The sequence below is a fragment of the Carcharhinus amblyrhynchos genome, chromosome 12 (assembly GCF_965287045.1).
Source record: "Carcharhinus amblyrhynchos chromosome 12, sCarAmb.v2.hapA, whole genome shotgun sequence".
NCBI lineage: Eukaryota > Metazoa > Chordata > Chondrichthyes > Carcharhiniformes > Carcharhinidae > Carcharhinus > Carcharhinus amblyrhynchos.
Genome location: NC_137335.1, coordinates 73,017,342 through 73,032,853, shown reverse-complemented (window position 1 = coordinate 73,032,853; position 15,512 = coordinate 73,017,342). Strand labels below are relative to the sequence as shown.

General features: G+C 40.2%; 2 protein-coding genes across 2 annotated transcripts in view; both read left to right on the top strand.

Moving 5' to 3' along the window:
• exo1 (exonuclease 1) overlaps positions 1-15,512 on the top strand; it is a 29,564-nt gene that overhangs the window by 5,228 nt on the left and 8,824 nt on the right. Inside the window, exons 2-9 of the mRNA XM_080200706.1 lie at positions 1,544-1,719; positions 2,849-2,968; positions 3,401-3,528; positions 4,901-5,034; positions 5,617-5,829; positions 6,980-7,167; positions 8,498-8,594; positions 11,850-12,081. Of these exons, the coding sequence (XP_080056832.1) occupies positions 1,559-1,719; positions 2,849-2,968; positions 3,401-3,528; positions 4,901-5,034; positions 5,617-5,829; positions 6,980-7,167; positions 8,498-8,594; positions 11,850-12,081 (1,273 nt within the window). The 5' untranslated portion in view covers positions 1,544-1,558. The remainder of the gene's footprint in view (positions 1-1,543; positions 1,720-2,848; positions 2,969-3,400; positions 3,529-4,900; positions 5,035-5,616; positions 5,830-6,979; positions 7,168-8,497; positions 8,595-11,849; positions 12,082-15,512) is intronic.
• The window catches only part of LOC145351095 (protein CEBPZOS-like), a 652,257-nt gene continuing 647,559 nt past the window's right edge, over positions 10,815-15,512 (top strand). Inside the window, exon 1 of the mRNA XM_080200709.1 lies at positions 10,815-10,825. The gene's annotated coding sequence lies outside the window, so the exon portion shown is untranslated. The remainder of the gene's footprint in view (positions 10,826-15,512) is intronic.

Sequence of the window (15,512 nt, the reverse complement as noted above, 5' to 3'; positions counted from 1 at the left end):
CAAAAGTCTGGAAACATGTACCAACAGACTCAATAACAGTTTCTTCCCTGTTGTCATCAGACTTTTGAATGGTCCTACCATATATTAAATTGGTTTTTCACTTCACCCTACCTGTACTCTGCACTGTATCCTTTTCCTCTATGGACTTCATTAAAAGTATGCTTTGCCCATTTAGTGCTAGAAATAATGCTTTTCACTGTATCTGAGTGCATGTGAAAACAAATCAAATCAGATAACAAGTACTTATGGAACAAAAATTGTAAAGAAAACCAGAGGATGCTGGAAATATTAAGCAGGCCAGGCAGCATTAGTGCAGAGAAACAGAGTTAACTTTTCAGATGGGTTACCCTTCTAAAGTCTAGGGGTACTTAAAAAAAAAAGTCAAATAAAAGTTATGTTCATTGCATCAGACTTTGCAAGTCATTCATTGCAAGACTGCCAATGAATGGTGATAGCGGAAATTATTTGAGGTTTTGAGTTAAGAATATCAGAATCACGTGTGCCAGTGTTTATACTCCACAGGAGCCCACTCTCACTTCAGTTGCCTCATTTCATCCTGCCTCCATAATTCTCTATTCCCTTCTCCTTCATTTGTGCATCAAGACGTGCCTTAAATGTGTCAATATTAGGTACTTCAATTGTTTTATGTAACCATGAACGTTTCATATTGTTGCCATTTTCTGTATAATTGACTCTCTCTAAATCTTCTATTTGGTTTGTTAATGGTTTTCTTAAATTTATGCCCCCCTTGTTCAAGTGGAACAATTTCTTCACATCCATCTTTTTGAAATCCTTTCTGATTTTCACGACCTCAGGGAAAGATGCTCAAGCTATTCAACTTTTTGTGATAGTTACATCTGCTTAGTAATGATTGCATCCTTGTAATTATCTTCTGCAAGTTCTCCAATGGTTCAATATCCCTTAAGTAATGTAATTCTAGATATCGTAATCCATGATTATAAGTATAAACAGGAAGTGACACCCCCACAGACATCAGTGTAATGGAAAAAGGAATCACGCTGAGGATTTGAGTAAAATTGGAAGAAAGGATGCCTATTGAATGCGCATTGAACAATGTTATTTTGATTTTGATCGAAAATGTTCCTCTGGCACTGATTGAAATATCATTGGAGTATGTGTGAAGCCCACAGTGGGGCTTGAACCTGTAACCTTCTGAATCCAAACCAACAGTTCTACCAGCTGAGCCAAGTCCCCTTTGTTTTAATTCTCAAAGCAGATTTGGAAACTGGCAAGTAGTAATGGGAGGGAATTTATTTGATTGTTAATTGCGACAGGCTTTATTGCGCAGCTATGTTTTGGCATATTGGTGCTTTACTGTTAGAGGCAGCTGTCAAAGTTGTATCCATCTTCAATTCTTGTATAAAATACTCAGTAACTTCATTTGACAGTATTAAATTTTGAAATATTTATCAGGACTTTAGTTTTGAATTGGTCATGGTCAATTTAACTTTTAATGCTATTCAAATTGCAACCCATCCATTTTAGCCTGAAAGTACTTATGAAAGCTTTAATTCTTCAACAGGAGTAAAAGTTGACCATGGGGATTCAAGGATTGCTACAGTTCGTTAAGGAAGCTTCAGAACCAATCCATATCAAGAAGTACAGAGGACAGACTGTAGCTTTAGATATGTACTGCTGGCTTCATAAAGGAGCTTTTGCATGTGCTGATAAATTAGCAAAAGGAGAACCAACTGATCAGTAAGTCCTTTTTGCTGTCTTTAAACTTAGTGTTTACTGTACCTTGAAATGCTAAGAACAAATCTAAATTTGCATGTGCTAAGAGGGTTTTTATAATTTGCACAATAATTCTTATCGGTTAAATAATAGCGTCCATAGCTGTATGGTGAAAAATAACTAGACTATGGTAGATAACGGCAAAGTACTGTGGATGATGGAATCTAAAACAAAAATAGAAAACGCTGGAGGAACTCAGCAAGTCTGACAGCATCAGTGGAGAGAGAATAGAGCCATCGTTTCAAGTCAGGATGACTCTTTGTCAGAAGATTTAGTCTACATGATTTTAACTGGAGAAACCTTGAAATGCTGACCACTCAGATACAAGAACCCTGCACCGTAATTTCAGGATTAAAGGGAAGGGGAGATATGGAATCTGTAAACAGTCAATTAAGCAAAGCACTTCATTTTTATAATAAATGTGACACGGTGGCATAGTGGTTAGCACTGTTGCCTCACAGTGCCAAGGACCTGCGTTTGATTTCCAGCTTAAGTCACTGTCTGTGAGGAGTCTACACATTCTCCCCATATCTGCGTGGGATTTCCTCCCACGATTGGAAAGACATGCTGGTTAGGTTAATTGGCCATGCTAAATTCTCCCTCCCTGAACCTGAACAGGTGCCGGAGTGTGGTGACTCGGGGATTTTTACAGTAACTTCATTGCAGTGCTAATGTAAGCCTACTTGTGATACTGCTGAATAAACTTTAAAAACTTTAAACTTTGGTTGCAAGTTGTGAGACTCCTGAGTTCAGTTCCTAGTGAGTCCACAGCATAAAACAGACCGTACTGGCACATTAAAATTGGCAATATCATCCACTGAAGCAATAGCAATAGTTAATTTGAGTATTGGGAATTCTTCTATGCCATGGGATGCTTTACTTCTGGCAATTTCTGCTTTTATTAATCAGATCAGGCAGCATCCATGTAGAGAAAACAAGAGTTGATGTTTCAAGTTAATGACCTTTCATCAAATGGTATAGTTTATGCTGATTGCAATATAAGACTTTATCAGATTGTATTTTATTTCCACTGCTATGTTGTTTTATATTTGTGAATCATCCTAATACTGTCCACGTATGTGTTTTGTTTCAGATATGTCAGTTATTGTATAAAATTTGTTGAAATGTTGGTCTCATTTGGAATCAAGCCAGTCTTGGTTTTTGATGGTTGCACTTTGCCTTCTAAAAAAGAGGTTGAAAAAGCGCGAAGATTGTAAGTAATAAATTTACTAATATTTAGTGCAAATTTTAAGGCTCATGTGATTTCTTAGATTTTCTTTTGTGTTTCAGTCATGATAATTTGGGGAAAGCTGGATGTTTCACTTTGTACTTAACAAGACGAGAAACAAAACTGGCTAATGCTTTTTCAGTTATTACAAATTATATTTTTCTTGAAATATTAATATTTCAGTCAAATTTATTTGTATACAAATTGCTTTTAATGTTCCTGAGGACTGGATTATTAAGCATTAAATCTAATTAAACTTTTAGTGATAGCCATGCAACATGATATCTTACTTTTCTATTTTTTGTTAGCAGTCATCTGAGATTATGTACTGATGTCCTAATTTGTGTCACTTATCTGCACAGCTGTTGATGCATGTGGTTTAGAAACATTATGCTTGGGTGGTTTTCTGTCTTACAGACGTAGGCAAGCAAACTTGCAGAAAGGAAAGCAACTCCTTCGTGAAGGGAAGTCGGCAGAAGCCAGAGAATGTTTTACTCGCTGTGTCAACATAACACCTGCCATGGCCCATGAAGTCATAAAAGCAAGTGATTTCAGGTTTACTTTCCACTTCTCTTAACTTGTGCATAGTGCTCTATATTTGTAGATTCTGCATTTCTTTCTGCTCCGGTGGTTTATCAAAAATACTGTGCGCATACCAGTTTTAGCAGTTTCACAAAATGTACATCACAGGAATGGATCATTCACCCACAGCTGGCTCATGCCAGTGTATAGGATTCACACCAGCCCCTCCTCCCACTACTTTACCTAATACCATCAGAACACCCTTGTATCCCTTTTCCCCTCATGGACTTACCTAGCTTCTTAAAGCATCAATACTATTTTCCACAATTTACTCCATGTTCCACATTCTAGCCACTCTTTGGATAAAGAAGTTTCTCTTGATTTCTTTGTTACTTATTAGAGCATAAGAACTTTTTTTTTGAAAGAGTAATCCATTCAGCCCTTTGATCTATTCAGTAAGGTAATTGAGGATTAGTGACTGACTTTATGGCCTTCTGTCATCAAACCCGTGGATAATTTAAGACCTCATCTAGAGAAAAGAATCCCAGTCTATTGAGTCCTTCTTGCTGGTGAAAACCCCTCAGTTTTGTTATCATCATTTTTGCTCCTTCTCCAGTGACTTTATACCCTTTTTTTATATAATAACAGAGACCAGAGTTGTGCTTGCCATTTTCTATTGATGTATTTTTATTGGTGTGAATTGAGAAAAATTATCTCTTGCTCTTCCTGCCTGCCATTACTGGGTTAAGAATTTTGGAGAGCCGTGAGCAGGATTTGGAATTCATAAATAAGTAAAAGGGATTGGAAGAAGTGAATTTGTGAAGAGGGAAAAGTAACACACTTCGAAAAGAATCAGTTGCATGGAGGGCAAAGCATGGTTTGAGGGACAACTTAAATACAGATGCTGATATGCAAGTTACACAAACAACATTTTTAATAAACCCTCATGAAAAGGCATGCAATTTGATGAATTTCTTTTAACCATTTTTAAAATTTGATTGTAAAGTTGGCATGAGGAACTTGGCATGATGCTTTCACTTTATTCTTCTCTTGGAAAATTGCTGGCCTTTGGCAGCCTAATTTCACAAAGTTGTGATGCGTGAATAAACGCGTGCTGCTATTCTGGCACAACAGGTTTTATATATTTATTAAGGTGTGATTAATTTAACTGTGCCGCCATATCGGATTTAGAAGCTTCTGCACAGGAACAGGGAGGAAATCCTCCTTGGTCTCCTTTCAGGCATTGCCTATTGCTCAAGTTTCAAAATGACATTGGTGATTGCACTATCTGTTATCCAAATGATTGGCAAAGAGGAATAACAAAGGCAAATTGCTTTAAAGGGGAGAGTTAAGCATGACAATTAAAAGAAAACATTTTTGTATCAATACAGGCAGCAAGAGCAAAGGGAATGGATTGTATTGTAGCACCTTATGAGGCAGATGCTCAGTTGGCTTACTTAAACAAGATTGGTATAGCTCAAGCAGTAATTACAGAAGATTCAGACCTGTTGGCATTTGGATGTAAGAAGGTAAATGGAAAGTGCTGTAAGCAATTTTTGTTCTCTTTAAAGGGACTTTTTTTTGTCAACACACTCTGTTGTACTATAGGTTTGAGTAGTTTGTCCCACTGTGTTGGGGAGTAAACTCATTATTTTTAAGGGGAAGGAAAATCTTAGATTTGTATTTAATGAGGAAAGTTATTCAGGCTTTTTAAAATCCTGCCCTTCCACCCACATCATTTCTCTTTTTAGAATGTATCACATTCTAATTTATATGCAGACTATTTTTCTCCATCCCAACTGAGATTGGCTATTTTAACACTGATATTAGATCAAACCTGGCATCTGCCTGGTCTGTATGCTTAGGCCTCCATCTCGTATATCATTTTATCTTATCTTGTTGTCTGACTGAGATTGCCAAATTCCTTGTATTTTAATGTGGGATTTTACCTATTATGGCCTAATTTATGAATGCCTGAATTCATTTGCAATGGTCTATTACCATATCAGAGGAAGAGGACTTCCTTCAAATCAGGACAGACATGATTTGGATACTGGGGTTGAAATAAAAAATAAAATAATTTTTTTCGATATTTTTCACTGCACTTTTAGGTTGTACTGAAAGTGGACAAGAGTGGGAATGGCATAGAAATTGACCAGGCTCGGTTTGGCAAATGCAAACAGCTGGGTGATGTTTTCACTGAAGAGAAGTTCAGATATATGTGTATTTTATCTGGATGTGATTATTTGGCATCTATACATGGAATTGGTTTGGCTAAAGCATGCAAGCTGCTTAGGATTGCCAACAATCCAGATATCATTACGGTGGGTTGTTAAGCTTGTGCTTATTATATAGATGGGTAACAAAAATAATCCACATGAGAATGCATGTTTTCAAATACTTATAAAAAATAATCTAATAATGCTGAAGTCTTTAGGAAGTTTAATTGAATTAGGACTTAATATTTGTTAGGAATACCTGCAGCGTATAAAAGAAGAAAACAAAAATTATCTCCCAGTAATATCCTTGGAGATTATTGTAACTTTGGAAGAAGATTGGTTTAAATAAAATCAAACAGCACTTCATATTGATTCACAGGGCTTTCGCTAAAGTTACAGCAAGAGGTTGGGAACCCTTGCAGAATTTTTCCCCATCCTTCCTCTTAGACAGTTTGCACTTTTTAATGGTGTACCCTTGACTTATAATTATTTTTCTATTCTTATGTTATACTGTTTTTAATAAAATCTCAAGTGTCACCATTTCTTCTCATCTTTTTCACTGCATAATAAAATCTAGAATTGACATTGTATTCCAAAGCCATTTTATAAAAGGATTTTCTCAAGGGAGTTTTCAGCAATGTTGGAACTTCATCTGACTGCCTCTCAGTAACCTGATGCAGGTTTGGTGAGTTGGTCTGTCACACAAATTTCCAATCTCATTTTTACCAGCACTGATCTGGCTTGATATCCCAATATTGTACTTGCCTTTCCTGCATTGTTTTGTCATCTGGACAGCGACAAGTTTGCTATTACTCCTGGCCCTTTTTCATCATGTTTCCTTGTGCTCATTCAATTCAATTTAATTTATCATCTATTTGTAATCAATCTAACATGAAGAAATTTATTTTGTGCCACTGGATTTCATTTGGCTGCTCAATTGCATAACCAATTTAAAATCTTTCTGTTAAAATGTTATTGTATCTTTTTTCTCTGCTGCTCTTATAATTCAATGCTAAAATTAAAAGTGTGTATACATAGAAATAACAGCACTAGAATCCTGATTGCACTGCAGGCTGCATAAGTGACAGCTTTCCATCAAGTAACAGAAAAAAAACCCTTCAATTCCGTTGCGTAATTGAGCTACAACTTTATTTAAGACTCAAATTCTTCTTGAAGGTGTATAAAATATTTTGAACAAATTTGGTATCCAAAGCTAACTTCTGTTTCTCCCATGCATTCTTTTTATCACTTATAGGTGATCAAGAAAATGGGACAGTACTTGAAGACAAATGTGACCGTAACAGAAGAATACATAGATGGATTCATTCGGGCAAATAACACATTTCTGTATCAATTGGTGTTTGATCCGCTGAAAAGGAAACTTGTTCCTTTAAATGCTTATTCTGATGGAGTTGATCCAGGAACACTTGACTATGCTGGGCAGTATCCTTCACATATTTCCGTATTTGTTCATTAACCAGCAGCAATGAACTTAACCAGTGTTTTTGTTAAATCTTTTCCTGATGCAGAAAAATATGGGTATCCATTGTATGATTTTTGTAAGAACACAGAAAGAAGAGGTATGGAAGTAACAAGAGAGCAGAAGCTGCTCACAGCCTCAACAGAAGTTGGCAATGTGGGTGATTTGCATAGTATAATCAGAAACATTTGCACAATTGGTTTGTGTGGTTGGTTTGCAAAACGTTCTTGCATTATCAAGTAATCAAATTAAAAGAAACAGAAGTCTGAATTTAAAACTGACATAGTTGGGAAATTTATTTGCAAAATGTTTACGTGCAGCCTAATTTGTTACTGCCGCTGTTGACTTCACTAGTTCTGAAGTAGTTTGTTTGACAAGTGCCATTTGCAGTATGCTGCACCTGCTTGTGGGCGTATTAACCAACATTGTGATGTCACCCAGCTTCTCCAATTAAAATCAGGAATTAATTCTTTTGCACAAAAATCACTAATGGTGTAGGAAAAAAATCAACGGGGTTTAATTAACCTACACAGCCATTTGCTTGTCAAATTCAGCAAATTTAACTACTTTTGATACCAGGTTTGCAGTGAAAGTGAAGGCCATTTCTCAATGGATGAACCTGCCCCACTTGCCTGTCACCAGGAACCCAGTCTCGATCCTCTTGGTGGGCCACTGCTTCCAGTGGTGCTGCCAGCAATAGAGAGCTGCTGGCTTATGACTGGGGACGGTATTCTGTTATTTGTGGGCCTTGATCGTGTGGGAGGCCAAACACTGTCCAGTTAAGTTGCCTGAGCTCACTTGGATTATGCCGGGCATCCTGTACAGCGGTTATGAGGGGCTCTGACTAGTTCTCCAATCAGTGGGGAGGAGAATTAATTTCCACTCTAGTCAATTATTCACTAAAACATCAGTCTACACATATGCACCCTGTCATTTTAGCATGAAATAGACTATTAATGCATATTTTAAAATACTATATTACCCTGTTGAGTTTATAAAAAACTTTTTTGGCACATTCTTGCAGCACTTTATATATCATCCTTTTATTTGGGAGCTCAAAGGTGGGATTCTATGGCCTTGCTTGTCCTGAAACCATAAAATCCCACCCAATGGACCTTTCCATTCTCTGCCTTCGACTGCTCCGATTCCCTTGAAGGGCAGGGCGGTAAAATTCTGGCTCAAGTACATTTACTCATTGGGCCTTGTGGATAAGCAATGTTACACTTTAGTTCTGGTTTTTTTTCCATTTATGTTTGTCAGCTGTACTTTGTGCCTTAACTTGGCTATTTTTAGTCACTTTGGTGATGAGAAAGCTCTTCATATTGCTCTTGGAAATATAGATGTCAAAACTTTGGAAATCTTAGATGATTACAGCCCACATACTTGCCAGGTAATGTTCAAATTACCCATGAATTTGAATAGCCATGTGCCCATTTTAACAGTATTTACCCTAAGTCAACTAAAATCCTGTTTGAAGTTTATAATGCAACATGATAAAGTATATTTTATAATTCATATCTGATGAGTAAGAGAGTAAGTAAAGTTACTTGTTCAAAATGCCCAACTTAATCAGCTTTTATCACTTTTGCCCCTGCTATTTTGAACACCGTAAAAAGTCTGACAACACCAGGTTTTAGTCCAACCTATTTATTTGATAATATACTCACAAGCTTTCGGGGTTAGTCCCTTCGTCAGGTGAATGGAGAGTTCTGGCCTCAGACAGAGCATATAAAGCACAGACAGTTTAGAGATTACTGATTAGAATGCGAATCCTTACACCTAACCTGCTGTTCAAGACCTGAAGTGGCTGATAATGTGAGTGGAAGGAGCACTGATCACAGTTTAAAGAGATGTGTATTGTCTCCAGACAGTACAGTAAGTGAGGTTTTGCAAACCCAGGCAAGTCACGGGGGTTACAGATAGTGCGACATGAACCCAAGATCCCTGTTGAGACCGTCCTCATGTGTGTGGAACTTGGCTATTAGTCTCTGTTCAGCGACTCTGCGCTGTCGTGTGTCGTGAAGGCCGCCTTGGAGAATGCTTACCCGAAGGTCAGAGGCTGAATGCCCGTGACCACTGAAGTGTTCGCCAACAGGAAGGGAACAGTCTTGCCTGGTGACTGTCGAGCGATGTTCATTCATCCGTTGTCGTAGCGTCTGCATGGTCTCCCCAATGTACCATGCTTCGGGACATCCTTTCTTGCAACGTATCAGGTAGACAATGTTGGCCGAGTTGCAAGAGTATTTACCATGTACCTGGTGGATGGTATTCTCACGTGTGATGATGGTATCCATGTCGATGATCCGGCATGTCTTGCAGAGGTTGCTGTGGCAGGGTTGTGTGGTATTGTGGTCACTGTTCTCCTGAAGGCTGGGTAGTTTGCTGCGAACAATGGTCTGTTTGAGGTTGTGTGGTTGTCTGAAAGCAAGAAGTGGGGGTGTGGGGATAGCCCTGGCGAGATGTTCGTCTTCATCAATGATATGTTGAAGACTCCGGAGAAGATGTCGTAGCTTCTCTGCTCCGGGGAAGTACTGGACGACGAAGGGTACTCTGTCCACTGTGTCCTGTGTTTGCCTTCTGAGGAGATCGGTGCGGTTTTTCGCTGTGGCGCATCGGAACTGCCGATCTATGAGTCGAGCACCATATCCTGTTCTTATGAGGGCATCTTTCAGGGTCTGGAGGTGTCTGTCACGATCCTCCTCATCTGAGCAAATCCTGTGTATACGGAGGGCTTGTCCATAGGGAATGGCTTCTTTAACATGTTTAGGGTGGAAACTGGAGAAGTGGAGCATTGTGAGATTGTCTGTGGGCTTGCGGTACAGTGAGGTGTTGAGGAACACCTCACTGTACCGCAAGCCCACAGACAATCTCACAATGCTCCACTTCTCCAGTTTCCACCCTAAACATGTTAAAGAAGCCATTCCCTATGGACAAGCCCTCCGTATACACAGGATTTGCTCAGATGAGGAGGATCGTGACAGACACCTCCAGACCCTGAAAGATGCCCTCATAAGAACAGGATATGGTGCTCGACTCATAGATCGGCAGTTCCGATGCGCCACAGCGAAAAACCGCACCGATCTCCTCAGAAGGCAAACACAGGACACAGTGGACAGAGTACCCTTCGTCGTCCAGTACTTCCCCGGAGCGGAGAAGCTACGACATCTTCTCCGGAGTCTTCAACATATCATTGATGAAGACGAACATCTCGCCAGGGCTATCCCCACACCCCCACTTCTTGCTTTCAGACAACCACACAACCTCAAACAGATCATTGTTCGCAGCAAACTACCCAGCCTTCAGGAGAACAGTGACCACAATACCACACAACCCTGCCACAGCAACCTCTGCAAGACATGCCGGATCATCGACATGGATACCATCATCACACGTGAGAATACCGTCCACCAGGTACATGGTAAATACTCTTGCAACTCGGCCAACATTGTCTACCTGATACGTTGCAAGAAAGGATGTCCCGAAGCATGGTACATTGGGGAGACCATGCAGACGCTACGACAACGGATGAATGAACATCGCTCGACAGTCACCAGGCAAGACTGTTCCCTTCCTGTTGGCGAACACTTCAGTGGTCACGGGCATTCAGCCTCTGACCTTCGGGTAAGCATTCTCCAAGGCGGCCTTCACGACACACGACAGCGCAGAGTCGCTGAACAGAGACTGATAGCCAAGTTCCGCACACATGAGGACGGTCTCAACAGGGATCTTGGGTTCATGTCGCACTATCTGTAACCCCCGTGACTTGCCTGGGTTTGCAAAACCTCACTTACTGTACTGTCTGGAGACAATACACATCTCTTTAAACTGTGATCAGTGCTCCTTCCACTCACATTATCAGCCACTTCAGGTCTTGAACAGCAGGTTAGGTGTAAGGATTCGCATTCTAATCAGTAATCTCTAAACTGTCTGTGCTTTATATGCTCTGTCTGAGGCCAGAACTCTCCATTCACCTGACGAAGGGACTAACCCCGAAAGCTTGTGAGTATATTATCAAATAAATAGGTTGGACTAAAACCTGGTGTTGTCAGACTTTTTACTGTGTTTACGCCAGTCCAACGCCGGCATACCCACATTTTGAACACCTCCCAAGTACGCGTTTTTACTCCTATTCTGAAGCAGCTCTGTATATAATCTTATAATCTGTATATAACCTTACAAATTAGAATTCAAGGCCAGGATTTTCTGACCCCTCATGGTGGGGCAGCGGAAGTGATGCGCCGCTGAGCACCAGCGAGATCTTCCAGTCCCATTGAAGTCGATGGCCATTTGCATTGCCCACCGGCCAAGTTAATGGGTTAAAGCCATTTTAATTTAAGCTATAAAAATGTTTGTTTCTGATGTTTTAACCTGAATTAGAAAAAAGCATACATTCATCCATCTGTTTCCTCTAGCCAATACTTCTCCCTCAACCAACTTTACAAACCAGATTGTCTTGTCATTGCTGTTTTTGGGATCTTGCTCACAAATTGGCCATAGTGTTTCCCTATATTACAGCAGTATTACATTGGCGATGAAATACCTTAAATGTCTTGAAGTCGTATAATGCACTATGTAAATGTATTTTTTTCTTCTTCTTTCAAAAAATTCAGGTGTATAATATTTGCTTTACATTTTTTTTTACCAGCTTCCAGCAAGAAGGTCTCATGGGTGGAATGGCACAGAAAACAATAAGCAAAAAGAATCGCATATGCTCAGTATATGGAGCAAAGAATATAAACCATGTGGAAATCAGCTATTAGTCCCAAAGGCACAAATAACACCAGAAAAACCCTGCACTAGAGGTATCGAGAAAGTGATCAACATCAAAAGATTAAAACTTCCCAATAGGGCTATGACAGCTAAAAGGCCAAGAGAAGGTAACATAGATCTGACTAGTTTCTTACAACACTACTCTATTTTGAAAATTAGCTCTTCAAGCAAAGTGAGTTAAATATCCTGGAATAAGTACTAATTGAGATAACTGCAACATCACTGATCCTTTGTATGCATTCTTACGCATGGCACCTAATGCATTTGATAGCTGGGAACAAATCTTAGCAACCTTCTTCCCGTCCCAATTACCCACTCATTGCTGTGACTGGATCAAGAATAACTGCCTAGCTGTACATCTCCCTCTAAAATATCTGTTTCTCATGACCAAGGCCCATGTGCTTATTCTAAATGATTTCATTGACACCGTCGCTTTGAACACTTGATTCACAGTGGGTGCTATGTTGCCCTTTACTGAAACTATCTGGATGTCTCCTGCTGCTCCTCTAGCCTTTGACTTTTGAGCACCTCAAGTAATTCCACCTTTCTTCCATCCTTCAAAGACTTTGTTCTTAACTACACCCCCCTGCCCAAGCTCTTCACTGAGATATATTCCCTCCTATCTTTCTTTAGCATCTGCACGAATCTTACCCCAGCCTTGTTCATTTCAGTTTTCATCTTGACTCACCTTGCCATTCCACTGGCTTCTCTAATTCTTTTGCCTGGATCACAGTAAAGGCTATCTTGGAACGTTTCTCTGTATCCCTCAGCACCCACTTCCCCCTTAACCTTCCATCTCCACTCTTTTTTCGTGTTTGCTCTTGGAGTAAAGTTTCAACTACTCAATAGCTTAATTGTGTGAACTTCACTTGCCAATGATATTTATGCAACTGTTGATCTTAACTTCCACATCGCCCTTTGACACTATTGCCTCCAGCAAAACACAGTGCTTGTTCCAAGAAAATGTTCCATTGGTTTTGCATTCTGAAGGGGCAGGGACTTGAACATATCTGATTTAATCATTCTTCATTGAATCGAGCAGATCACATCCACCACCATTGAACCTTGTCCACCTCTTTCTACCAAAGACACTTACTACTTCAGGATCGCTCCTGGAATCCAAAGTTAACTCCTGGCTTATTTTCTGTACGATCAGCTATCTCCTTTAAACCCAACTCCCAGCTCTACCCTCATCAACAATGTGAGGATCCCATTGACTTTTTTGTCACTACTTTTGAGACCATTCATTCAGTTGCCACTTCTGCATTTCCACCTCTATCCGAATCTCCTCCTCCAAGTGAACCTCCATGTTCAGCTGTGTTGGGTGATAGGATGTTGGTTTTATGGTATTACCTCTTCTGGTGTGTGCTGTTCATTCAGATCATTAAAAAAAAAACTCCAAACCCAGCCTTTATTAAATTGTAAAATGGATACTACAATCTCATACTTGCACGGTGAAGATCCAAGATTCTCAATTTTTAATACAGTAACATTTGATTAGTTTTTTGCTTGAGGATTTCATTTACTGTTTTTACTTTTAAATTATATACGTTATATTATTTATATATTTATACATTATATATCATTCAATGTTAAAAGGATTCATTGTTTTCCTTTGAAATTGAAGTTTCCAATATGAGTACTTAGTTTCTTGTATTATTGTATTAACCATTAACCCTAGCCCAATGATGCAGAATAAAGTTATGGTGAACTGTGAATAACCAGCAATATACCCAGTTGGGATGTAAAAAGTTCAAACTTGTTTCCAGGGCTCTCATTGACAAGTCTATTGCTGATCTGAATAGTTGTTCTTTATCCTATTATCTTCCTAAGAAACAAAAGGAATAACTAACCATTACATTTAGAGTATTTTAATATATCACTAATATAAAAAAAATTATACTTCAGCCAGTAAACTAAATGTAGCAGAGTAAACTAAGTTAAGTAAATTACATGTCTCTTTAAAAACAAGCTTCTTGCTATACTATCTGTATAACTTTATTGAACTTAGTTAATTAGAAATTTTATTTTGCTTAAGATCCCTCCTCCAAAGAGGGACTCTGCTCCTCCCTCTGCGACTGGATCCTAGACTCCCTAACCCACAGACTGCGATCAGTAAGAATAAGTAACAACACCACCTGCACGATCATCCTCAACACTGGTGACCCACAAGGCTGTGTCCTCAGCCTCTTCTATACTCCTTATACACCTTTGACCGTATGGCCAACTTCCCCTCCAACTCTATTTTCAAGTTTGCTGATGACATCACATAAGAACATAAGAAATAGGAGCAGGAGTAGGCCATCCAGCCCTTCGAGCCTGCCCCGCCATTCAATAAGATCATGGCTGATCTGTCGCTGCTCAGTTCCACTTTCCCGCCCTCTCCCCATAACCCTTAATCCCCTCTCCTATCAAAAACCCATCAACCCGCGTCTTAAAAATATTTAGCGAGGCAGCCTCCACCACTTCAACGGGCAGAGAATTCCAGAGATTCACCACCCTTTGAGTGAAGAAGTTCCTCCTCAACTCCGTTCTAAACCGCCCCCCCCTTTTATCTTGAGGCTGTGCCCCCTAGTCCTGTTGTCTTTTTTGAGCGGGAAGAGTCTCTCCACCTCTATCCTATCCATCCCATTCATCATCTTATACGTCTCAATGAGATCTCCTCTCATTCTTCTAAACTCTAACGAGTACAAGCCCAGTTTATTCAGCCTCTCCTCATAGCTCAACCCCCTCAACTCCGGTATCAGCCTAGTAAACCTCCTCTGCACTCCCTCCAAGGCCAAAATATCTTTGCGCAGGTGTGGCGCCCAAAAATGCACACAGTACTCCAGTTGCGGCCTCACCAATGCCCTATACAGCTGCAGCAAGACCTCCCTACTTTTATATTCAATCCCCTTCGCTATGAAGGCCAGCATCCCATTCGCCTTCCTGACCACCTGCTGCACCTGCAAGCTGGGTTTTTGCGACTCATGCACAAGGACCCCGAGGTCCCTCTGCACCGTCGCCTGCTGCAGTTTTTCGCCCCGTAAGTAATAGTCCTTCCTACCATTCTTCCTACCAAAGTGGACCACCTCACACTTGCCAACATTAAATTCCATTTGCCATTTCCTGGCCCATTCGCCCAGCCTATCTAGATCCTTCTGCAGACTCTCCACACCCTCCACACAATTTGCCGTTCCCCCAATCTTGGTGTCATCAGCAAATTTCGACACTCTACACTCGGTTCCCTCCTCCAGATCATCTATATAAATGGTAAAAAGCTGAGGCCCCAGCACCGACCCCTGGGGCACTCCACTAGTCACCATCCGCCAATCCGAATAGCACCCGTTGACCCCCACTCTCTGCCTCCTATTTGACAACCAATCCTCTATCCACGCTAACACCCTACCCCCAACTCCATGTCCCTCGACCTTCTGCAATAACCTCTTGTGAGGCACTTTGTCAAACGCCTTCTGAAAATCTAGAAAGACCACATCCACCGGCTCTCCTCTATCCACCGCCCTAGACACATCCTCATAGAACTCCAGTAAATTTGTCA